Source organism: Gouania willdenowi, chromosome 3 (assembly GCF_900634775.1).
Source record: "Gouania willdenowi chromosome 3, fGouWil2.1, whole genome shotgun sequence".
In the NCBI taxonomy this organism is placed as follows: Eukaryota; Metazoa; Chordata; class Actinopteri; order Blenniiformes; family Gobiesocidae; genus Gouania; species Gouania willdenowi.
The window spans coordinates 34,883,253-34,904,212 of record NC_041046.1 but is presented as its reverse complement, the minus strand read 5'-3'; the positions used below and the strand labels follow the sequence as shown (position 1 = coordinate 34,904,212).

The 20,960-nt window shown below is 38.8% G+C and overlaps 1 protein-coding gene across 1 annotated transcript in view; it reads right to left on the bottom strand.

Moving 5' to 3' along the window:
* Window positions 1-35: 35 nt before the first annotated feature.
* The window catches only part of LOC114480192 (protein TANC1-like), a 63,063-nt gene continuing 42,138 nt past the window's right edge, over window positions 36-20,960 (bottom strand). Inside the window, exons 13-28 of the mRNA XM_028474092.1 lie at window positions 17,288-17,488; window positions 17,000-17,103; window positions 16,784-16,892; window positions 15,734-15,856; window positions 14,192-14,428; window positions 13,241-13,450; window positions 13,002-13,083; window positions 8,870-9,003; window positions 8,096-8,219; window positions 7,833-8,008; window positions 6,503-6,626; window positions 5,233-5,262; window positions 5,061-5,152; window positions 4,836-4,982; window positions 1,936-2,036; window positions 36-1,808 (exon numbers count right to left, since the gene is read on the bottom strand). Coding sequence (XP_028329893.1) covers window positions 494-1,808; window positions 1,936-2,036; window positions 4,836-4,982; window positions 5,061-5,152; window positions 5,233-5,262; window positions 6,503-6,626; window positions 7,833-8,008; window positions 8,096-8,219; window positions 8,870-9,003; window positions 13,002-13,083; window positions 13,241-13,450; window positions 14,192-14,428; window positions 15,734-15,856; window positions 16,784-16,892; window positions 17,000-17,103; window positions 17,288-17,488 — 3,309 coding nt within the window. The 3' untranslated portion in view covers window positions 36-493. The remainder of the gene's footprint in view (window positions 1,809-1,935; window positions 2,037-4,835; window positions 4,983-5,060; window positions 5,153-5,232; window positions 5,263-6,502; window positions 6,627-7,832; window positions 8,009-8,095; window positions 8,220-8,869; window positions 9,004-13,001; window positions 13,084-13,240; window positions 13,451-14,191; window positions 14,429-15,733; window positions 15,857-16,783; window positions 16,893-16,999; window positions 17,104-17,287; window positions 17,489-20,960) is intronic.

The window sequence follows — 20,960 nt, the reverse complement described above, 5'->3', positions numbered from 1 at the left end:
TGGATGCCAAAGCAGTTGATTCAGTGTGGGTTAATGACATGATGTTTGAGTTAAACTTAAATGTACCAAAGAAGAGACTCTAGTACACAAATATGTTTCTTTTGTAGCCTGTAATGCCAACATTTGACTGCTTGGAGGGAAATATATAATAATCTGCAAATATAGTGGACACCGTACAAATATAAATGTATTTAAAGACACTTACGGAGAATAGAAATGATCCGTTGCAGCTGAAAGCGTGAGAATTAGTATATCCGTGCACAAAGCTTTTTTTTTTTCTATATTTACTATGGTTAAATAAAAGGTTGACAGTGGACTTCTTACCTTTAAATTTCTACTTAAGGTATGTCGGGTTGTCTTGAATACACAGGTGGAGCTGTACACAAGTAAGCTAAAGCAAAGAAGCCTGAGTTGGTTCTAGATTGTAAATGCAGAGCAGCAGCATAATCTACACAGCAGACTCATGGCCGAGCCTGTTTCTCTGTTTCCACATTCAGACGTTGGACTCTATGAATGAGCGTTTGGGTTTCATGGGCGCCATGTGCAGAGCTGGGTTGTCTCTGGTCAGGCTGGCCTGTCTGTGTCTTCCCTCTGGGAAGCGTAGCTGGGAGGGTCCCGCCCCTCTAGCCTCCCGCTGGTTGAGACCGAACTCCCCAAACTCCCGACTCTGCTCCTGGAACGAGGCCCGTTTGTATTCGCTGTTCAGCCCTTGGAACTCCATGACTGACATGCTGAAGCTCTCCATCCCTCCTCCCTGTCGGCCAGGGCCGGTAGTCTGCTGGCCTTGGACTCGCACTGATTTGTCCATCACGCCCATGAAGGGGCGGGGCTTCAGCTCAGGTTTGGTCTTAAAGCTGCCGCTGCTCTTGATGGGACACGCAGACTCTGAAGCCTGAGGTCTGCCTCCATCAGAAAGGTTCCCACTGGAGGCCTGACTGGAGCTGGATCCTCTTGAACCTGCTGTTCCTCCTCCACCCTCCCTCCTAACCTCCATGCCAGAGCCCAGGGCGAGAGCAAGGCTGTCCAAAGCCACCGAGTGTGTGGAGAGCCTATCAGAGCCTCTGGAGAAGCTGCAGGAGCGTGGCTGGTGCATGTGCAGGAGTGCAGGTGGGGACAAGCTGCTGGGGGACATTGGGTAAAAGGGGTCAGTGGGGCTGTGCCCAGGATGTTCATTACCTGATCCCAGGCCAATGTCGATATCCATAAGTGGTGCAGGCCTCAGGGAGGTGGACAGGTGTCGACCCGGTAGAGGGCTGGAGGGGCCACACAGAGAGAGAGGCCTGCCCCCGACTCTGCTGCCAGACTGCAGGGAGTGGCAGTGGTGAGTCCGGCTGCTCTGGCTCTGCCTGATGAGAGCAGGTAGTGGCTCTGGAGCGTCTCCAAACGGCTGGTTCTGAGCGTACTCCTCTTGGGGAAAACATGGCGACTGCTCTGATAAACTGAAGGCCACGCCTCCGGGGAGAGTCCTGTTAGGAGCGTACGGGTTCAGAGGCCAAAACTCTGGACTTTTCACACACTGCAGGCTCAAATCATCTTCATCGTCCTCATCATCCTCTTTCACGGGGTCAGCATGCTCTGACGGGACGCGCCTCTCCGGACTTTCCTGTGAATAGACGTCCGGATCGTCCGTGGTTTGGTGATGGTGTGTGTGAGCGTCCCTGTTGTAACCCTGTGATGCGCAGATGCCGGATGTCCTCTGATGATGATTACATTCCTCCTCGACTCGTGCCAAAAGCCGGCGTATCTCCCGGTTGGATGGGCAGAGTCTTGCTGCTTCGTGGAGGTCTGCCAACGCTGCAGCAAACTGCCTGGTGAGGACAGAAGAGGACACGGGAATGTTAAAAGCACTCAGCGAGAGGGGATGCATCATTCCAGAGCATTGTTCATCCATGACAAAATCAGCACAATATTCCTGCTTTCAAATAATTGCTGTACCTGCTGCTCCTTTTTGCGCGGGCTCTTGCATAAAAGGCTTCATAAGACCTGGGTTTGAGTTCCAGGGCCTTTGTTGCAAAGTCCTCAGCTATTCGAAAATCCTGTCGGAGAAAAAACAAATTAGTTAGAAGCCAACCCTAATCTACCATCTGAGAGCTGTTGTTCTGGAAAACTATCCTAAAAACACTGTGGTGGAACAGAAGGTGGGAGAACACCCACACATCCCTTTTGAAGACCAGGGTCCACCAAGGCCATAAAACACACCTAGTAACAGACCACCTGGAGCTAAATATTCTCCTAAAGACAATATCAGTTCTTATGAAAATTGAACATCACAGAAATGACAAGAAACCTTCAAGAAAACAAGTAAAGCTGTTGGATATTGTTTGGCAGAATGGAAAAATTCAAATTGTCGATTAAAGAGTTAATGAATTGTAAACCAACTGTTAGTATTGAGCACTCAGACAGCGCAAACCTCTGCCAAGCACCAAATCTACTCTTTGCCAGATATTGGCAGATCAGTGATCTTGTTCGTGATCTTACTGATTGACTTTTTTTGACACTAAAGGCTTGTTAGAAATGTCTAACTCCATTAATAACCATCCAGTAGGTTCAAATGTATGGGCACCCCCATTTATTTAAAAAGTCGCAATGAAATTTGCAATCCGGATCTGATCTGGATGAAACTTGGTGGGTTACATGAGGAACCAACTTGACATAACAGAGTCATATTTGATAAATCAGTCAATTACAAACTTAGATATAGGTCATTCCATGTCATTTCAACAAATGGCTCTCACAAAATTCAGAATTTTTTACCAATTGTTCTGTGATTATTCAATAAACAGTTTAGTTTGATCGGATAAATACTTTTTGAGATATAGCCAATTTAGTGAGGGGGGTATGTGTCAATTTTTGTGCTTTTTTTTTTTCCCTTTTCAGCTTCCAATATCTCAGGAACTACGCTACCTTACAATTTGGTATTGTAATACAGCAACATCTGCTGTATTACAGATGTTGCTGTATTATAGCAACATCTACTCTCTCAGAATTAAAAAAAAACAAAAACATAATTTGCTATACTTCCTATCTGGTGGACATGCCAGCCCCTCTTTCCTGAAGTGGTGTAGTTCCTGAGTTATTGGAAGCTGACAATGACAAAAATATAAGGATGAGCAAAAATCGACTATTACCCCCTTCACTAAATTGGCCATATCGTGAAAAGTATTCAACCAATCAAAGTAATAAAAAAAATACAGTGTGCCTATTGAATAATGGCGGAACAAGTGGTAAAAGGAGATACTAAATCACCTCACAGCCTGGTCTCAATGAGCATTATTACTCCTTTGTGTAGTGTAGGAGAAGCTCCTGGTCCTTTGAACAGAATAGTTTGGTGTCGTAGATTTAAGGCAGATCCAATAACGAAGCAATCTGTTTACAGATGTTATGGTTCCATTTGGGGACAGAAAGCAGAGAATAGGCAGACTGAGAGCTGCCAGCTTTTACTGCTCATTACTCCTGAGTGAATATTTAATGACACCGACGAGCTGTGATTCCGTCCTTGAGCGCGAGGTCATAATGGCAGCCTGAATGTGAGATGTTGAGCGCTGCTGCTGAATGTTTAATGAGGGTATCATGTCGTATCTGTGCCGGCCTGCATTGGGTTATAAAATGTGTCTTTGGTCAGACCCCTTGTTCGTCCACTGTAAATAAACCCCCCATTGAGACACAGAGAGAGAGAGAGAGAGAACAACCTTATCACATCACATTATCTGCTCCATTATTCATCGGCCACACTGACCCTAAGGATGGCTTTTTTTTTTTTTTACTCAGTCTGTCATGACCGAGCTGAACTCCAAACAGAGCTACAGGCTTCAAAACATCCATCTCCACACTAACAGCACACACTCACTCATTCATGCTGTCACCACCTGCTCGCACACATGCAGTTCCTGTTTAGCAGAGGGATGTGAAATTAGAGCTAAAACGATGAGATATTTTTACAGAGGGGCACGTCAGGGTTATTGTCAATTATCATTGCGTAATTGATAATTAGAATTCTGACACAATTGTAATTGTAATTGAAAAATAATCTGTTACTGCTGTAATCATAATTGAATTGTAACTGAGTTCAGATAATTTACTTTGTAATTGTAATTGGCATAGAATCTCTATAAAAAACGTTAATTAAAATGTAAACACAAAACTGGGGAACCATGTTACAGTTCTATGGCTAACACATGTCGGTAACAACAATTATTAAAATATGTTTCTGATTAAGTTTTCCTACTACCTGTCAGTTAAAAAAAAGTCTAATAAATTGTGGGCAAAACTGGCAGAAAAAAGACCCAGACGCCCACACTGAAAATATTAAAACCTATATTTTAATGGATAAGGAAGTCTAACAAGGTAACCAACACCTGAAAAACACATTGGATTATTGATCATATTTTTTTCAGTGTATTTTACAGCTGATTAAAAGACATGGGTCAAAACTGACCCGTTATCATAAGAGATGCTAACAGAAAGCTAACACAAAAGGACGGTTACGTTTTATGGCCTTATTTATTAAAGGTTCAGTAATTGTGATTCATTGTAATTGAGAATGGAATTGTAATTGACTTTCAGGGGAAACATAATAATTTTAATTGTAATTGGAAAAATGCTAGTGACTATAGTCATAATTGAACATGGATAATTGAAGATGTACTGTAATTGTAATTTAAAAATGTAATTGACTCCAACCTCAACACACGTCATTACTTTTTTATGTGGATAAGAATAAATTATGAATAACTAAAGAAAAAAACAGTCATTGCATCTAAGTTAACCCCTTTCTTCCATCCCTGAGCGTGTTGTAAATCCGTGCATGAGTGCTTTGATTTTGCGGTGGGCCTTACGTTGGTTTTCCTGCGGCAGCGGGAAAGGTTGAGGTAAAGCGAGACCCGCAGGTCTTTGAGCCCCTTCAGCTCTTCTCCCTGCACCTGCCGAGGCAGCTTCCTCAGAGCGTACTGGTAACGCTGACCCGCCTCCTTCATACGTCCCTTCTGGGAAACACAGGACGACCACGGTTAGTTCAGACGTCTTTACGTGATCTTCTCGGACACACATCCGCCACGTCGCACCTTGTAGAGCATGTTCCCTTCCTCCATCAGCTTCTGCAGCAGGATGAGGAGAATGTCTGGTTTGGAGGAAGCCATGGCCCACGTAGCATGACCTGAAGAAGCAGCACAAAGATTTTAAACCAATCCGTCTTCCCTTGTCTCCTTTATCTTGTGCGAGGCATTAATCAAGTACCTGATCGATCGTGTGGAGCCGTCCTGTGTCCTGTTGGGAGGTGGGGGAGAGCAGATGAGAAAATAAAGCAGAAACCGGTAGAGAAAGATTCATCTTTCACAGCAGAAAACAAGTGCATTTATTTGTGGAGCTTTTTAACTTTGTAGTACGCAAATAATTACCAGTGTTCAGTTTTTAATCTTACGCCAACAAAATGTTTTAGCTGAAAAACAAAGGCAGGATGATAAAAACTATAACTAGTAGATATAGTCAGTGTTGAAAAAGTGGACAAATGCAATTGATCTTTTCTTGGAATATCTTTTTGATAATTTTATTTGTATTTCTTTTGATTGATTGGTTTAAATTTTTATTTCAAACATGAACAGGACAGCAGTGTATTTACCACAATGAGAAAATAATCATAATAAATTAAAAAAAAAACATGAAATCAAACATGTGAAGCCTGTACCATTGAGAACACACAACTAAAAACATGGTGACGCTGCTCTTAGTTGTTATGCTGCAAAAAAGTGGAACAAACTGCAAACAGAGCTGAAGTCAGCATCAATGTGAACATTTTTAAATCAAAGTTAAAGGCATTCGTTTTCCCTACTGCATATGACTGAGAGCGATATTTTTATCATATTGTGTTGATTTTAAATGTCTTTATTGCTGATTTTAATGTTCCTATTGATTTTTACTGTTAAATAATTTCTGTTGCATTTTTTAATCATGTAAAGCACATTGAATGGCCTTGTGTATGAAATGCGCTATACCAATACATTTGCCTTGCCTAAAGTAAGTAAAGGTAAATAAAATAGATGAAATCCCTGTGATAAACTGATGTAGGTACAGATGATGAGATGAGATTAAAACTTAAACTTGGTTATATTTACACAGATAAATATAAAATGATTTGATTGGATTTACTTCAGGTTTGTTGAGCAGTAAATTTAAATGTGTTTTGGTTACCTGTGATTGCTCTGCTTAAGTGACGAGTCATTCAGTCTATGTAATGGTTTTGTTTTAGGAGAGAATCCTGAATATTCCATCAGTTTGGGATCGTTTTCTTCGTGAAAAAACAATAACTAATGAGGTAATTCTGTCTCTGACTGACTTTGAAGATTGAAAATAATCATCAGGAAATGCTGAGAGTAAATGACAAGCCTCTAGTTTACTGCTGTACAGAAATGTAGTTCGGCTTTGAAGAGTTGCAAATAAAAAAAACCTGCCTGAGAGATCCTGTTATTCTATCGAAACAGCACGGCTGCTGTAAGTGTGATGTTCGTACCACTCTTGGATCCTTTCTTGAGCAGCGAAGCCACCAGGGCAGGATTCTGGCAGCTCGCCGCTCGATCTGAGCCTCTGTTGTCGGTTCTCTCCAGCACGGCTCCTCGCTCCACCAGGCACTGCACCTGAATCACAGGGACCATTAGAATACAGATTCTAACAAGGAAAAGTGCTGATATTATTATTATCCACCTATAAATGACATCACAGAAATACAGGTTTTTTTTTTTTAACAGCCAATCTATGAAGTGCTCAAGTTTGAATCAATCCAATATTAATTTACGAATATATTATTAAAAGATACTAATATCAGATTTTGATTATTGATGTAGCTCCTTTAAATATATATATATATATACTGTATATATATATTTCAGATTCATTATGAATTTCATATTGTGCATTTAATATAATACATTTATTGTTCAATTTTCATCTTTTCTAATGGCTTCAAGTACCTTATTAAACAGTGAGTTTTGCCCCTGTGCCTTAATGCAGGGGTTCTCAACCTTGGGGTCAGGGTCGCCAGATTCCTAAAGATATATTCCGAGCAATTTGATCCACTTCTGGCTTATTTTTACCCTTTTTCTTCAGTTGTACCAAACTTGCCATATTTTAACTTATTTTCATCACTTTTTCTTGACATATTTTTTCTTCTTTTAATGCATTTTTGCTACGTTACATTACATTTCTGCCACTTCATCAAATTTCAATGCCTTTTCTGCACGTTTCCAACTTTCAAAACATCTTTGGCACTTTCCACCACTTTTCCCACCTAATGTCACACATTTTGACCCATTATTGTCACTTTTAACCTCTTTTCACCATATTTCATACTTATTTTTTGCCAATCTAACCACATTAACAATTTGCCATGCCCATTATTTGCCAGTTTAAACTATGTTTTTTTTACTAATTGTTCCAATATTGACACTTTGAACCCTTTTTTTTTTTGGCCACTCTAGATTGCAATTTTCAACCAATTTTTGTGGTTTTTAAAATCCCATTTCACCACCTTTTCCATCATTTTTGGTCACTTTTAAGCCATTTAACATGACTATACACTATGGCGCAAATAATAATGAACTTCCTGTATAACAGTGGATATTATTCAGATAAATAAATACATGTCAAATCACAGAATCATAGAACAATGGACCATCATTTTGCTGACTTTATAGATGAGCCCCAAAAAGCTCTCCCCTTTATTCCCCCTTATAGATCATCTCCACATGACCGTTCTTCAATGTTCATGTCTGTATTCAACCACTTTCAGGTGGGGGTCCCTGGTCTCTAGGGCTGAAAAGGTTGAGAACCACTGCCTTAATTACCATTTCTGCGTCTCCGTTGAGTGCAGCAAGGTCGAGGGGGGTCCTCCCCTGTCTGTCTGCTTGGTTTAGTTCTGCTCCAGCTTCTAGCAGAAGCTGCGCTGCACCTTTGTGGCCCTTCATGCAGGCCCAGCTCAGTGCAGTCAGCTCCTCCTGATCCGCACAGGACAGAGAAGCCCCTGGGAACACAAATACAAAATGTTGTATTCCATAATTCTGCTGCAAAACATCTGTTATGGCAGCAGTGAAATGTTTGAAGCTCTCACCTTTTGATAGCAACAGTTGGACTGTGCCCGTGTGGCCCTCAGAGGCCGCCAGCATCAGCGCAGTGCGACCCTGTCTGTCGCTGGTGTTTATATCAGCTCCTTGTTTCAGCAGCAGCTCCACCACCTGATGAGGAGATAAATATGGTGACAAATGTCAGAGCCGTCACCAGACCTCGGTCTATGGGAGGACTGATGTCTATATCCAATAAATTGGTCTCAGATTTAATATATAGCCACACTGATTTGATAATGGGCACCAACAACAATAACAAAACATACACATCATTGATAGAGTTGATTATTTAAAGTTGTTTTCTAATTTATCTCGTCTCTGTTCGCTGCTGCTTTTTAGTGCAGCTGGAACCTTAATTTCCCTGACGGGACCTTCCCAAGAGATCAATAAAGATCTATCTATGTGCATGCAGTTACAGTATATGAGAACTAAAATGAATGAACACAGTATCTTAATGTTAAAAAAATGTATTTACTTTAAAAAAAATGCATACTAAGTAACTTGACATAACTTTTTTACTAAAGCCAGGCTGTGTAGATTTACATCAATCAAATAATATTGCACAGAATTGTTTATTTATATTTCTAATGTCTTAATGATAACTAATGCAAAGTTACCGTAATAGAAATGAGCTATTAACCTATATGTAAACATATATTTAAAAAAAAAAAAAAAAAAAAAAACCCTGTGTCAGAAGTGGGGGTGTGTGACAAATGCAAGGATGAGGAGCACGTATGGCAAATGATCACACTCTTCCTCACCTGTGTGTGCCCGTGTTTGGAGGCGCTGAGCAGCGGCGCTATTCCCCTGCGGTTTGGCATCTCCAGCTTGGCTCCGTGCTCCAGAAGGAACAAACACATCTCCATCCTGCCTCTCCCTGCTGCAGCACTCAGCCCTGAGATAACAAAGAGACGACCAGAGAGGAGGAAAATCATATGTGAGTGACAATTACAGGAATACAGGCTGTTGGTTAGATGGTGACATGGGTGTTTTATCTCCATTATACTGGTCAACAACACCAATAATGATTTATACTGGTGTATCCTAAACTGTCTATATTTATTACTTATAATTGAGCAATATATCAGATACTTTATAATGCTGCATTTCTGATTGAATATTAATCATGCTTTAAGTGTGTTTGAGCTTCCCATTAGGAATCTCCCAGTGGCATCTCAACAGAAACATGATTTTTCAGAAAAAAAAAATAGATGACTGACCATTTTTAAGACCTTAAAGGATGACAGTAGATGTTTCACATTGTCTAAACCAGAAATGGACAACATTGATCACAGAGGGGACCAAACAAATGTGATTGATCTGAGGGCTGTGTTATAAAGTATGAGTAGTCTGAACATTGATACAGGGGAGAACAAAGTTTTTGTACATTTCTCTGTAATGTGCATTTTTAGGAGTCATTTTGTGTATTTTTGTATAGTTTTTTTAGGTGTGATTTTGTGTAGTTTTGTGTAGTCTGTCATTTTGTGTGTTCTTTTGAGACATTTTGTGTATTTTTATTTAACTATTTACCCCCTCATTGTGCATGTTTTTGTTGTCCTTTTGTGTATGTTCTCTACGTGTTCTCTATCTGGTCACTTTTGATTCAACGTTGGTTTACCACAAACATATTTCTATCAGTGTGGGTATTTTATTGTTTCCTTAGCACGGTGACAGTGAAGGGAATGTGTGCGTTTGAAAAGCTTTTGTAAATTGCAGGCAGGCCCAAAACATGTGATCTGTCAACCTGGAGGCGAGGAATTTCTATATATACACACACACACACACACACACACACACATAGATCCTAAACAGAGCTGACAGGTAAAGGGTAGAATATGGCTACTAGAATCAAACATATATTCAGCGTTCTTCTGCAGAAAAACATCTAACGAGCGATAAAAGTAGATCAATCTTAACAAGCCTGCCATAAATAATATTACATTCCAAATTAATCATTCTCCATGCAAAGTAGTTTTATGTATTTTGTTTCCATGTTTGTCAAAGCTGAAAATCCAGTATGTGGTAACTAAGGGCATCAAATCTTGACAGTATATTTGGCTAGCACAAAGCAACGTAGCTCGTCATATTTAGAGTAGAGAGTAGAGTATTCTTTATTTGCTTTTTTTGATTAGATTGTTTCTCTGTCAACTTTAGACGTTTGTCTTACATGTGTAATTTGTGGCAATGCATGGAGGCTCCTGACTGCTGTTTTATTTACATTCTAGTTTCCAATGTTTTCACCCCATTTTTAATTTTTATTCACATACCCCCTATGACAATTTGCGTACCTCTGTGGGTACTTCAGGAACCTAGGCTCTAGAGAACGACCAAAACACCAGGAAGTTATGAATGAATGGATTACACTAGTTATTGTTGTATTATGCACAGGTAAGGGTTTCGATGAGCCTGCAGACCTATAGACTCTCAGTATTCATAATATACAGTACATACTCATCCACACTGAAACGCCCCCTCCTATTCATGTCCTACATTTTTGCACCACTATCCTATGTTAGTGGCGTATTTATTATTTTTGTTGCTCTTTTACTGTTTTGCTGCAAATGTGAATTTCCCCTCTGGAGATCAGTAAAGGTGTTTTTTATTCTACAAAAAAGATGCAGGTGGGTAGATGAAACAGAAAGGATGGTTCACTATTCCCATGCATCTCTTTACATTATCTTAACCAGACAAATTAGTGTTTTTTTTTAATTTGCTGAGACAATATAAAGCATTCGCCAAGCAAAACAAGTAGGTTTTTAATTAAAGCATGTTAAAGTGTTCTCATTACAATTTGATGTGAATTGGTTCATTTCTCTTCCACACACATCTAAGGATTAAATACTATTTATAATAGTGGTAGACCGATACATCGGCCGGACCGATTTTTGCGTTTTTTACGTGTATCGGCATTGGCCGATTGGACTCCTGCGTTTGCCGATCTGCATTATTTACAGTACAGAGAGCAGCAATATTTACTTGTTCTTGTTCTACATCACCTGTTTTTAATATTTGTTAAATATTTTTTACTTGTCGTTCTACCTCACCTTTGTTCATTTCAATAAATGTTTCTTTTTAAAAAAACAAATTAGACTTGTACCATTCGTTATCATCATTGTGTAATTTTTATGATGTAAATTGAGGGAGCAAAAGTAGTATCGGCTCAAGAAAATCACCAGTCCATATCGGTCATCGGCTCAGGTTGATAGAAAAAAATCCATATCGGTCTACCCCTAATTTCTATACACAATGACCAGTGCACACTAACCTCTCCGTGTTGGTTTTGACAGTACAAGGCCACTGCAGAGAGTCCTTCAGCTAATTGCACATACGGGGACAGAAGTATGAATGCTGATCTCTAACCTTCAAGACTACTTGATAAATGAATAGAGGTTTCATCTTTAAAATCAATGACATAAGTGCGCTAAAGATGAGTTACTGTCATACGGTTTGCTGAAGGAACATAAGAGTGCGTTAAATCCTGAGGTTCACATGAATTACACTTTGAGGCTGAAGTCTTCTGATGACTAGAAAGATGCTAATGGAATGTGATCCAATAATGATGTGATGTAAATACTGTATAAACCTACTTTAGTGCAAAGTGTAGTAAGGGCTGTATGTTTAGGCGAGTGCTGAGGATGGTGTAATAGTATTACATGTATCAGTGCTGCAGGCTTCATCCACAATGCTTTCAGGAAACAAACATAACAGTATTCTACAGGCTGCACCATCAGATTTGTGATGATGGTAAATGTACTGCAATTGAATAACCACTGCATTAGGAGGATGTAAATATAGAATATGCAACAAGATAACTGCAAACTATTTCTACAGGAAAGAAAGCTATTCAGAATCAAATCAAGAGAGAGAAATGAACCAATGTCTGGGAATCATCATCACGCTGCTAAAACAGGGGGTCTTCAACCTTGGGGTTGCCTGAAATGTCAAGTAATAATAAAATAAAAAAAAAAATTAAAATATTTTGAAATTTTAAATTATTATTAAAGGTCCAGTATTATGCTATTTTCACCTATCTCTGATTGATCTAAGAACCCCAGCAACATAGTATTTGAGGTTTATTTTCCCAAACTCGCGTTTTACCCCTCTGAAAAGTCACTTTTATGACCACTCCTAAAAACAGGCTGTGTTTGGGCCTTCATGCATATGTAATGGGTAGGCATGTCTATAGACGCCGACTCCATGGCTCGCTTTTGGAGACTATTATAACCATTATCGAGGGAATTTTTTCATAATAATGCCCCTTTAAAAAAATTAATAAATAAATACCTAAATGTCATTTTTTTTTAAATATTCTTTTTTAAAATTTTAATTTTATATATTTTTTTTCCACAATTTTAAAAAACAATACCTTATATCACAGAAATTGATATACAGCGGCAAAAAGCTCAAAGAGCTTAAATAATATTTTTTTTCCATTTAGAACACCACCTGAAACAACTGTATTATATACTTTCACTTTCTCAAATAAAAACATAGTCCAAATAAAATGCAGTATAAAAATATCTGAGTTGGCACTTATTGTTACTTTGTGCACTAATCCTTACTGCCCTGTATCTGTAACACACTGTAACAAATATGATTAAAAAAAAAAGTCCCTGGGGTCGTTAGAAATTTGGGATATAAAAATGGGGTCACGACAAGAAAACGGTTGGGAACCAGTGTGCTAAAAGGATTCTCACTCTCTAAAGCTTCTCCTACAGTGTCCAGGATGCTAATGTTTACAAAGGTGGATCTTTCATATGTATTCACGTCACAGAGCTCGAATGTGTTAGAAATGCAACCCCCAAAGCTCCTGAGGAAGACTTCCCCCCCCATCGCCCTGATGGACAGAAAGAGGTGGAAGCTAAATTTATCCAAGTGATGGAAGAAACGCACCCGTTTCTCCCCAGAGTGAGTCGTGAGCATCCATCTGCACAGCCAGCTGTTCATCCTTCAAGTCCAGCAAGGATTTCACTACCTGCAGAAAAACACAGTGTTACGCTGCTTCTACTGTAGCTCATTGTACACCCCGGGATCCCGGCCACAGAAAATTACATGTAATAAATCTTTCACTCCCTCCAAGGCTGAGCACTGCGCTCTACATAGAGCTAAATCTCAGTGGATGTGATACTAACCTGTATGTGTCCCACACTAGCTGCAGCCGTGACGGCCTGCTGGGCTGCCTGCATTTTCCCAGTCACGGAATCGTTGCCGTGATGCTGTTGTGGTTCAGCGGGAATCTCTGCGCCCCAATCCTGGCTCAGCAAGCTGCTGATGATTTCTGTGTGGCCCTTCAGTCCAGCGTGCACCAGTGCACACTGGCCGTTCTTATCAGCGAGGCCCACCTGGTACAAAAGAGGTCGTTCGAAGGTTGGCCTAGTTATGCCTCGTCTCTCAGAATAGATTGTGTAACTGCGAGGACTGAGGCTATCAATGGTGAGATGCTGCTGGGCAGGGCTGGGGTCAATTTGAATTGTAATTTGTAATTTATTGACAAAAAATATGTTGCTGTTGTAATTGAGTTCAGAAATTGACTTTGTAATATTATTTTATTTTTTTTAAATTTTATTTATTTGTGAAAAGGACAATGCTCATTAATGGACATGTACATGTAAATGTACCACATTTTAGCAACAGGCTAGTTGGTTGTTAGTTAAAGTGCTAATATTATTGCATATAGCCCTATTGTACATGGTTAGCATTAATAGATGTGTCTAATGTTATAGTTAAAGCGATAATAATTCTATAAAAACCATCATTTAAAATGTAAATAAATGCAAAACTGGGGAACACTTACAGTTCTATGGCTTACATAGATGTAGTTAACAATTGTTAAAATATGTTTTATATCAGCTTTACCGGTCCGTTCTCTTCAGGATCATTTTATCATTAAAAAAATAAATGAAACCGATATTTATAATTGAGTTGTAATTGAACGTGGATAATTGAAGATATAATTGTAATTTTTAAAATGTAATTTACCCCAACCCTGCTGCTAGGAGACAAAGTGCTCTGTCACAGTTTACAATCCAGTTTATCTACACACAGTATTGGTGGCCACGCCCCCCTGGAACCCTGACCCTGACCTTGGCTCCTTTTTTGCAGAGCAGGTTCACGATGTCGCTGTGTCCGGCTGCGGAGGCCAGACCGAGCGGCGTCACCCCACTGTCTGTGACCCCGTCTATCAGAGCGCCCATTTCAAGCAGCAGAGCAACCATCTCCACATGGCCAAGGTGAGCGTGGACACACAGGATGGGAGCATGTCCTATCACCTCTGTACACCACGTAGCGCTAGCTCCACCTAGCATCAGAAGGCGACTCACCTATAGAAACAAAGTCATATCAGTCTTTACAGTAGGACTGGGAGGGACAAAAAAGCAATTTTAACATTATATATATATATATATATATATATATATATATAGTATGTAAGTCACTACGGGGTGCTGAATGTAAAAACTCGGACATTGTTTAATAGCCAACATATTTTGAAGATTTAGCTAATTTTTCTATCATTTCAGACAAATTCATGTGAAACGGCATGTTCCATATCATTGTTAAAATAGTGTACACATGAAAAATAAATGTAAATGTTAAATCTAAATCTAAATGTTAAATAGAATTCTAAATGTTAAATTGGTAGCCAAGTGTAAAGCTAAATGTGGGCAGGTCAGCGCCTGTTGATCACGATGCCAATTGGTGTCCAATTTAACATTTAGATTTACATTTAACATTTAGATTTACATTTAAATTTTAGATTTAGATTTACATTTAGATGTATTTTTCATGTGTACACATTTTTAACAATGATATAGAACAGGGGTGTCAAACTCATTTTAGTTCAGGGGCTAAAATACGGAGCAATTTTGATCTCAAATGGGTATATAGAAAATGCAAAATATGTAAGAAACCGACAATATCCAAGCAATAAGTGGCAGATATCAGTCCCAACAGGATCCTAACTTTAAATTTCTTAGATTTTGTGACTAATTTCTATTTAATAAAGAAATATATTAAATGTTAAATTTAAGTTTTTGTAAGAATTTTAACAGTTTAACATTAAAAAATGACTACAACTGTGTGATATAAGCACAGGGAAAACTGTGATTCATGTTTTCTCCTCCTGGTAGACCAAACTAGATGCTCCAAAGGGCCGGATTTGGCCCCCAGGCCATGAGTTTGACACGTGATATAAAACATGCTGTTTTACATGAATTTCTGTCTCAAATGAAAGAAAAAATAGCTAAATGTGAGGAAATATGTTTGCTATGAAACAGTGACCGATGACAGATTTCAGTCCCAGCACGATCTTCACTTAAGACATTGTTTTTGTACACATTGTTGTATAATTTAGGGCAATTTAATGGGATTATTTGTGAGAAATTTAAAAAATGTAGAAAAATTGAGAGCTCTTCCAAAAAAAATGTGATTATAAATACATGCATTTGAAGGGACTGCATTTACACAACTATTCATATTTTCTGTCATTTTTACTTTTTTTCCTGCGAGCCTACTTAGATGCTCTAAAGGGCTGTATTTGGCCCCCGGGCCTTGAGTTTGACACGTGTGCTCTATAGTAAATAAAGAACCAGCTGTGGGATAAAGCTCCTAACACTGCAGTGTATCACCTTGATGTTAGGTGTGTACAGGTTCCTCAGGGAAGCCAATGCAGCAGACAGACTGTCTGTGCTGCAGCTCACCCACATGGCCTGCAGAACGCTGGAGGACACACCTGTCTTCTTACTGAGACCCTGTGAAGTCGTGAGTGAGGCAGAAAAAGGGAGAAATTACACCTCCACAGATGAGACTTCTGATGTGTCATTTGGAATTTGTCTCAGGGGCAAAGCTGCCAGTATAAAGTGCAGTTCATGCATGTTAAGTAAACAATAGAATATTCAATATCTGTGTGCATGGTGATGTATATGTAGTGTCATGAGGCAATTATGAGTAAAAAATAAACTCAATTTACAAGAGCAGTTACAGAGCGGCAGATATTTACAGTTGTCTAGATCAGGCGTTCTCAACCTTGGGGAACAATTTCAACCCATTTTTGGTTATTTTTACCCTTTTCTGCACATTTTCTCACATTTTAACCTATTTTCATGACATATTTTTCCTCCTTTTAATGCATTTTTGCGATGTTACTCCAATTTCTGCCACTTCTCCATCAAATTTCAATGTCTTTTCTACACATTTTTTTCCACTTTCAAGACATTTTTGGCACTTTTAAAAACTTTCCACCACTTTGCTCATTTTTGCCAATTTAACCACATTCACATGTCATGTGCATTATTTACCAGTTTAAACTAATTGTTCCAATATTGACACTTTGAACCCTTTTGACTACTTTTTCCGTCCATTTTTGGCCACTCTAATTTGGGACTTTTAGCCATTTTCTGTGGTTTCTAAAACCCCATTAAACCACATTTTTTTTAATCACGTTTTTAACCCATTTTATTTCTGATTAAAACAAAGATTTTTATGGCCCAAGTAATACTAAACTTTCTGGATAACAGTGGATATTATTCAGATAAATAAATGTGGTGATCACAGATTCCTGTAATGAGTAATGGAATGGTTGTGTGAAGGATAGTGAGAGCGCTGGATGTTATATACAAACAGTTTGTAGACAGCTTGGCTTTCTGTACATCAGGTTTGAATAATCCTACAGGGGTTACCTTGAATATGTGAGCTTTGAGGATGTGGTGCCCCAAATCCATGGTTTGTTGCCTGTTTAACTTCCCCTCCTGTCTGGAGAACATGAACGCCAGCAGAGCGTGGCCACTCCTGTAACAGGATACATATCCAGAAATTATAGCTAACGGCTAAAGATGTTTCAAAAAGAAAATTATTAATGGCTCCTGAATTCCAATAACTTCAATGATGGCGCTTACCTCGGGTCACACAGAAAGTCTGTGCTCTCTCCATCAGCTCTCCAAACCAGCCACTCTCTGAAGGAGGGATGACACAGCATCCGTGTGCCATCCCTGCGTTTCACCTACAAACACACATACACCACATTAAACAATGTGTTAGATTCGAGGGCCCTTCATTCCCCATCATCAAAGTATAAATTATCTGGTGAAAGTGTAAACAACTCACTTCACTGCATAGCAAACACAGTCGATCCAAATAAAAGCCTGACTCATAGCATCAATGCGCTGACAAATCAAAATTCTTACCATGAATCCAGCCAGACTGTCTAATCTCTGCTGGAAGTCCTTCCACTGCAGCTCTCCCTTCACACTGCCTGCATTCAGTGCCCTGAACATTTGTTCGTCAGTCAGAGGGTGCAGTGACGCCAGTGCCAAGTTCAGCACCGGAAGCACACGCTCAAAGTCCTCTTTTTCTGGAAAGCTCAGGCGACACATCAAGAGGTACACCTACAGTAACAGACAGAAAACATCCAGATTAGAAATACACCGTAATCTTAAATTCTGGGTCATATTAGTGAACAGTTTTCCCCATAATAATGAGCAACAATTTCATTCAACAGAGTCATAAAAGGACAAAAAGACACCAAATTACATACGTTTCAATAAGGATTTAGTTGTTGTTTTATTATTATTATTATGCATCAAATTTATATCGTGCTTTTTGGGAACTCAAAGCTGCTTTACATAAGAAAAACACAAATAAATAAAATAAATAAATAACTGAAAATAAATGAAAAGCAAGTTTGAACAGGTGGGTTTTGAGGAGTGTTTAAAGTTCTTTAATGACTCGGTGTTCTTGATGGGTTGTGGGAGTGAGTGAACCTAAAATCTACAGTATAGTGCTCTATTTTATTTCTGGATGATGGACTGAAATTTACTTTCCACTAAATGCTCCTTCAAGAAAGCGCAAGAAATTATTTGTTTTCAAATTAATTTTTTTTTAAATGATAATGACCTTAAGAAACCCAATGAATTTAAAATGCATTTAAATTTGCTTTTAAAATGACTTAACTTACGTATATTTTTGTCAAAATCGTACATTTGTTTAAGTACTCATGAGGGATTTAACGATCCATTGATCTTTATCAATACATCATCATTAGCATACACCTTTTTGTTAAAAAAAAATTTCATTTTAAAGTTCTGAAACGTTTCAGCAATAAAAGTGTCAAAAAAAATGCAGTCATTCAAATTCCTTGTTTTTTTTCTAGCTTTAGGTGAAATATAACCGTTAAACGAGTATATAACACTATCTTAAATCAATTGAAGGCTCCTAAATTACGTTGAATCAAAATCAAACAGTGGCAGACTTTGTGTCGTTAGGAGGTAACATTTATTTCTATAGCACCTTTCACAGACAAAAAGCCACAAAGTGCTTCACAACACAGATTTAAAGCAAAAACAGTACAAACAGTATAAAAGGCCATGGCAACATAAAATCATTGCAGCCCAAGAGTAGCTAATTAAAAGCTTGAGCAAATAAAAAGGTCTTTAGTTGACTTTTGAAGGTGTCGACAGAGTCAATAGAATGCAGAGAGGACGGAAGCTCGTTCCAAAGCCAATGAAGTTCTTTTAGAATAGGGGTTATGTGAGTCCTCCTATTTGTACGGGTCAGAATTCTTGCTGCAGAATTTTGCACTAATTGCAGTCGAGACAGCTCCTTCTTGTTCAGACAAGAAAACAAACTATTACAATAGTCTAAACATGAAGACACAAAGGCATGGATGATAAGCTCCAAATCATTCTCTGACACCATTTTCCTGAGTTTAGATCATTTCCTTAGTTGGAAGAAGCTGTTTCTCGTCAGCTGCTTACAGTGCTGCACTAATGACATGTCTTTGTCAAAGATAACGCCCAAGTTTCTCAGACTTGACTTAGCAGACTGGCCTAAGTCTCCCAAGTATGGTTTAATCCCTGGAAATGAGTCATCAGGGCCAATAATCAGTGTTTTTGTTTTGTCTGCATTGAGCGGCAGAGAGTTATCGCTTAACCATTGTTTTATTTCCACTAAACAATGGACTAAGGAGTTAAGCTTCTGTATCTCAGACGGCTTAAAGGAGCAGTAAAGCTGGATATCATCAGCAAATAGGTGGTAAGAAACATCACTGAACCTTTGGATGATCTTTCCCAAGGGGGTCAAATACAACAAAAATAAGACAGGACCCAAAACGGAGCCTTGAGGGACTCCAGACAACAAATTCACTGACTCAGCCCCTATTTAGCTGTCACACTAAAGCTACGCCCAGATAAATAAGAGGAGAACCACTGTAGAACTGACCCTGACAGTCCTACTTGAGCCACAGAATCAATATTGTATTGTATCGTATCGTCATTGAAACCGGTGAGTTACACCCCTAATACTCACAATATATAAATATAAACCTCTGTAATGCTTTTCCACTCTCCTATCTGTGAAGCACTGGATGCATTACTTCAGATTTTCAATGATAAAACCAGACATTTTAGGTTATAAATGTGCAGATGCTCAAGGAGGACGTCCTCTGTAATATGAAGTGGCTTTAAGTATTTGACTGAGTGGCCAAAAGGGGTTAAGCTATCAGTAACACAAACATAGAAATGAATTGAAACACTTCACCAAACTTGTTTGTTTCTCGGCCGCATTAAATCATGCTGATCTACTAATGGCAATTCATAAAAGAGGAGCCCACAACAACACAAAGGCTAAATTAGCGTAAACATCATGGATAAATGGCTCAAACAGAAGAGAGAGTGGAAGAGAGTTCCCTGGGTTTGTGTTTGCAACTCTCGTCCCTCTTTTCCACAACGGCCTTGGATGACAGTCACGTCCTGTCAGATACTGCAAATTGTAAAAGTCTAGAATATTAATGTGAACGATAAAAGCTTTCATGTAAAAACATGAACAGAAAAGATCTGTAGGTATTTCAATCATGCATTATTTACTCTCCTGTACATTTTTCATCAGAACCAGGGTTATCTTTGCTTGTGTTTATTTCTGACTCTCAGAATAAAGAAATAATCACGGCTTGAAAATCTTCTCTGTGAAGAGGAAAAAACATTTGTTAAAACACTGAACAGAACAGAGAGTCTGTCTTTGACACTTATCTGTCTTGTTTGATATCCAGTATATTTGTCCAACAGCAGTATGTCCACCAATAAACAATATTGGATAGAAATTCAGGAACAATAAATAAATTTTTTAACCTGTACTTCATTTAAAAGTTGTTAACATCCACTACTGATGCGAGCATGCCCTCAAAACTCTGCCAAAGTCACATTTCTGGTGTTTTTATAGATTGAATGTTGAGCAGAAACAATGACGTATGTGTCATTCAGTGTCATTTCTCCCTGGGATCATTCAAGTATAATGTGATTGTGATATTACGGCTTTCCACAGAAACACCAAAAACAAACCAGGACCAAAATGGTGAAAATAAATGCGTCTTCTTTTTTCTTGCGAAGAACTGTAAGAATGAGGTCAAAACACTTCTTAAATATCAGAAATGTAACATTCTACGTGATATCCAATCCCACAATGCAATGCATGAAACTTTTCCAAAGTTCAAGTCACATTACCATTTGTCTAAAAAATGGAGTAAATTCTTCCATTTTTATTGATCTACGAGTCCTACACTGTCTTTATCTGTGTTATAAAAAATATTATTTATGTTTCCAGCAGCTTTAAAGACTTTCACCATAGGTGAGTGAAAGTAAATCACCAGTTAAAAAGGACACTGGCTGAACGAGAACGCCATCTGCAAAAAAAAAACAAAAAACTGCCCTTCAGACTTGGTCGGGCATTTATCTAGAGCAGAAAATGATTTTATTTGATTTTTTTTTTTTACCATTTTCCGCTTTTCACTTAAGGTCGCTGAGGACTACGGTCTGTCTATAAAATGTTGTGGGTGGAGTTATCTTTTTTTTTATTGTTCAACAATGC